Source organism: Salvia splendens, unplaced genomic scaffold (genome assembly GCF_004379255.2).
Source record: "Salvia splendens isolate huo1 unplaced genomic scaffold, SspV2 ctg970, whole genome shotgun sequence".
Lineage (NCBI taxonomy): Eukaryota > Viridiplantae > Streptophyta > Magnoliopsida > Lamiales > Lamiaceae > Salvia > Salvia splendens.
In genome coordinates, this window is record NW_024599661.1 from 73,662 (window position 1) to 77,094 (window position 3,433).

General features: G+C 52.3%; 1 protein-coding gene across 1 annotated transcript; it reads left to right on the top strand.

The window, feature by feature from the left end:
* Window positions 1-2,339: 2,339 nt before the first annotated feature.
* LOC121791929 lies at window positions 2,340-2,825 on the top strand. Its single transcript, XM_042189741.1, has one exon. The coding sequence runs from the start codon at window positions 2,340-2,342 to the stop codon at window positions 2,823-2,825; it is 486 nt and encodes a 161-aa protein (XP_042045675.1).
* Window positions 2,826-3,433: the final 608 nt, after the last annotated feature.

Below are 3,433 nucleotides of genomic sequence, written 5' to 3' on the forward strand. Positions count from 1 at the left end.
GTTATGATCGGTTGAGCTTCCGTTTCTTTGGGTCTCCAATGTTGTTTCCCCTCCTTGCTGTTCAAGTTGTCCTTCGGTTGGTCATATCCTCCCTTCGAACCTTGGGCCCCTTGGTGTGGCTGTCTCGGCGTGGTAATATTGTAGTTCCTCTTCGGGGGTCGGACCGCTTTACCCGCCGCATAACAAGCCTCACTTTTATGCCCCACGTGCCTACACTCACTACAATATGTCGGGATCTTATCCCACCTCACCTGTTGCAGGTTTCACGCCCACAAATGTCAAGGATGATCTCCTCGGGTGGTGGCTTCGTTATGTCGATCTCGATGCAAATACGGGCAAAGGATAGTCGTGTCTTGTTGGCTATAGCTCGATCCACTTGGATAGGGGTCCCAAGGAGTTTTCCGATGGCAAAAAGGGTCAATTGGTCAAACAAGTGGATGGGGAGGCCAATTAGGTTACACGAAATTGCCGCGATCGGGGATTCACAATATGCATCAAAATCCGGCGCCCATTTGAAGACTCGCATAGGATGTCGATCAACATACCACACCGGGGTCCCCTTGGGGCCACCAAGCAGCCTAGCATAGACCGCAATATCCTCAAATTGAACAAGAACATGTTTTGCATTAATATACTTCCATGTAAAGCCTTGACTAAATTTGATGTTATCAAGTGCTTTTTGTATTTGGTGCGAAGCTGGAATAGAATGGGAGAACTTACTGACGATAGCATGGCCGAGACTCGTTGCCAATTTTTGTGTCTCCGATGATGAGAAATAAATCGTCGGGAGCCCATTTGATGTGGTAGCATAGCCAATATTTAGAATATTTTCCGGGACAAAGGCTTGGTGACCCTCGGAGCTCGGACCTTCTCGAACCATATCCGCCATGGACCTTGGGTTGGTCGTGTGCCCCTCAATGGGTCCGATCCCGCCGGGCCTAACGTTGCTAGGCGAGCCCTCTTGTTTATCCACAGTTATCGTGCCGGATGGCTCGGCCCTCCAGCGCCCTTTGTCCCTCGGGTCCGAGCTTGCCTCGGCCATCGGCACATCAACGTCTCGCGGCCCACCCTCACCGTCCTTAGCATGGTTAGAGGCGATCAACAATTGCGGGTTCGTAGGCACAACACCTTGCTCGTTACGGCTGGCTTGGGGCCTTTCTCTCGGGTTAGTGCGCACCGGACCATTCTCGAAGAATTCCCGAATTTTCCGAGTACGACCACGCTCTAGAGGGGGGAAGTCGGCTAAGGATGGGCCATTGCCAACCATAGGAGGTGCTGTTGGTGCATCGGTCGTCCAAGGGAGTTGAGGGAGGTGGTTGTCCTTTGGTTGTTCGTCCATCGGATGTTTGCAGGCGAGTAAAGGTTGAGCCGCCATAGTATCGAGCATCTCGGCCGACTATAGGGATGCTAGCTGCAAAATGGGGTTCAATTTTGGATGCATTGGGGGTGTAACGGCTAGGGCATCACGTGAGGGTCCGGGGTGGAATGGCGCCAAGGAGCTTTCAAAAAGTGGATTTGTTGTTTCTACCATTTTAATTAGGAAAGTTCCGGCCCTCTTCGTCTTTGGCCGTGGGATGAAAGGGAGACTCCGTTTCGGCGAGCGGGGTGATTGGATCGTGTGAGATGAAACCGTAGCACCCTCAACCGCCAGTTCTCCGCCGGCCTTCACCATAGTCGTGGCTTGAAAGGTTCTCCTTGTATTCCATTGTTTTGTTGTAATTGTAAACATGTTGGGCATAAGAAAGAGGATTGCCATGCAGCGGGAAGGAAGTCTCGGGGTAGAGACAAGGGTCGCCGAGCATCATACAAGGAGAACCTTTCAAGCCATGCCGCCAAGATCATCCACCGTGAGTGGCGCCCAAAGGAGAATGGCACTCCATCGTCCATTGGACAGTTGGAGAAGCCTAAAGATTGTAACAATCACACGGAGTACATCGAGGGTACATTGGGTGCGGGATCGTCAAAGTCAAGAGTGGCTAGTAGGAGTCACCCAAATGTGGATGAGGATGGCTTCCAATTGGTGTCGAGGAGGAGGAAAGGAAAAGTGCATGAGGGCGATATGCACACCAAGGCTCCACACGTGGATGATTGGCATTTGAAGGAGAATGTTGCTACGGTGACATTTGGGAGTGTCCCATCGGGTGCGAATGACGTGAGCTTTAGCTCCATGAGTGTCGCATGTGGGCGCCCCAACCGGGAGATAGAGGGCCACATCGAGGACCTTGATCCAGGAGGGCATGTACCTAGCGGAGGTATCCCTATTGCGGGCCTTAGCTAGGTGATGGACAGAAGTGTTTTGTATCAACCATGGCTGAAGCTCAACATGGCTGAAGCTCAACATGGATGGTTCTTTTAATGAATCAAACGGAAAAGCCGAGGGGGGAGGCCTCATACGGGACCATTCGGGTAGGTTACTTGTAGCCTTTGCGTTACCGCTAACCGCACATTCAGCTCTTGAGGCCGAGTTACTAGCCATGCACCATGGCTTGATAATGGCTAAGGAATTCGTGAAACCAATTTGGCTCGAAGCGGATGCCGAGCAAGCAATCAAATTAGTGGAAGGAAAAGGCTGGGGGCATGCACACATCCGCCAGGCCATGGTGCACATAGCCCTACACAAGCCCCACCTAACACTCCGTACCACCTTCATTCACCGAGAAGGAAATAAGGCGGCCGACTACCTTGCGAAGATGGGATTGGAGTTAAGCAGTAGACAAGTTTGGAACGCCCAAGCCGCGCCGATAGGCCTCAAGGATATCATCCGAATGGAGCAAATGGGGATCCCCAATATTCGAGTCTGGGAACAAGATGTAGAGCATGAGTAGGAAAAGGGTACCAAGGAAGGATTCCACCGATCTCGTCATCACCGAACGCCGAAGAGTACCTAGGTGTCGAGCCATCATCGGCACGACCCTTACCTACTCCTAGTGAATGGGGGGAAAAGATAACACAAGTAAAACGCTCTCCCTTCTCTATAACTTCTCTCTCTAAACTCCTCGACGTTGACGGTAACTAGGCGTCTTCCCCGCCGACGGGGCAGCCAAGGGACACGCGCGGTCTCTCGGCCAAGGTTTCTCTCGTCCGTCCGGAGGTGACATGTGCTTGCACCTGATCCCATGGTGAAATCCGGTGGTGAGCTACCGGAGGGGGATATCACGGCGGTTAGCTCCACAACGCAACCCCCCTCTTTGACGGAATGGAACTTCCACTCGATTGCAAGACCCAAAACAAAGTGGGCAGGTACGCCACATCCGGAGAAGCCACGAAGAGGCCTCGCTTGTGCCGGATCAGAATTTGGATCGGTTGTTTGTAGGGCCAAAAAGAAGATGGCATTTGATATGGTAGAGAACCTAGCCGCTGAGGCACATGGTGAAGGGAGGGGATCGCCGGAACTTAGGCAATCCCATATTGGTGAGATGTTGAGCTCGTTAGC

What these genes read in the sequence shown, in the direction of transcription:
- LOC121791929 (XM_042189741.1), top strand. Translation starts at nt 2,340, where the DNA reads ATGGATGGTTCTTTTAATGAATCAAACGGAAAAGCCGAGGGGGGAGGC.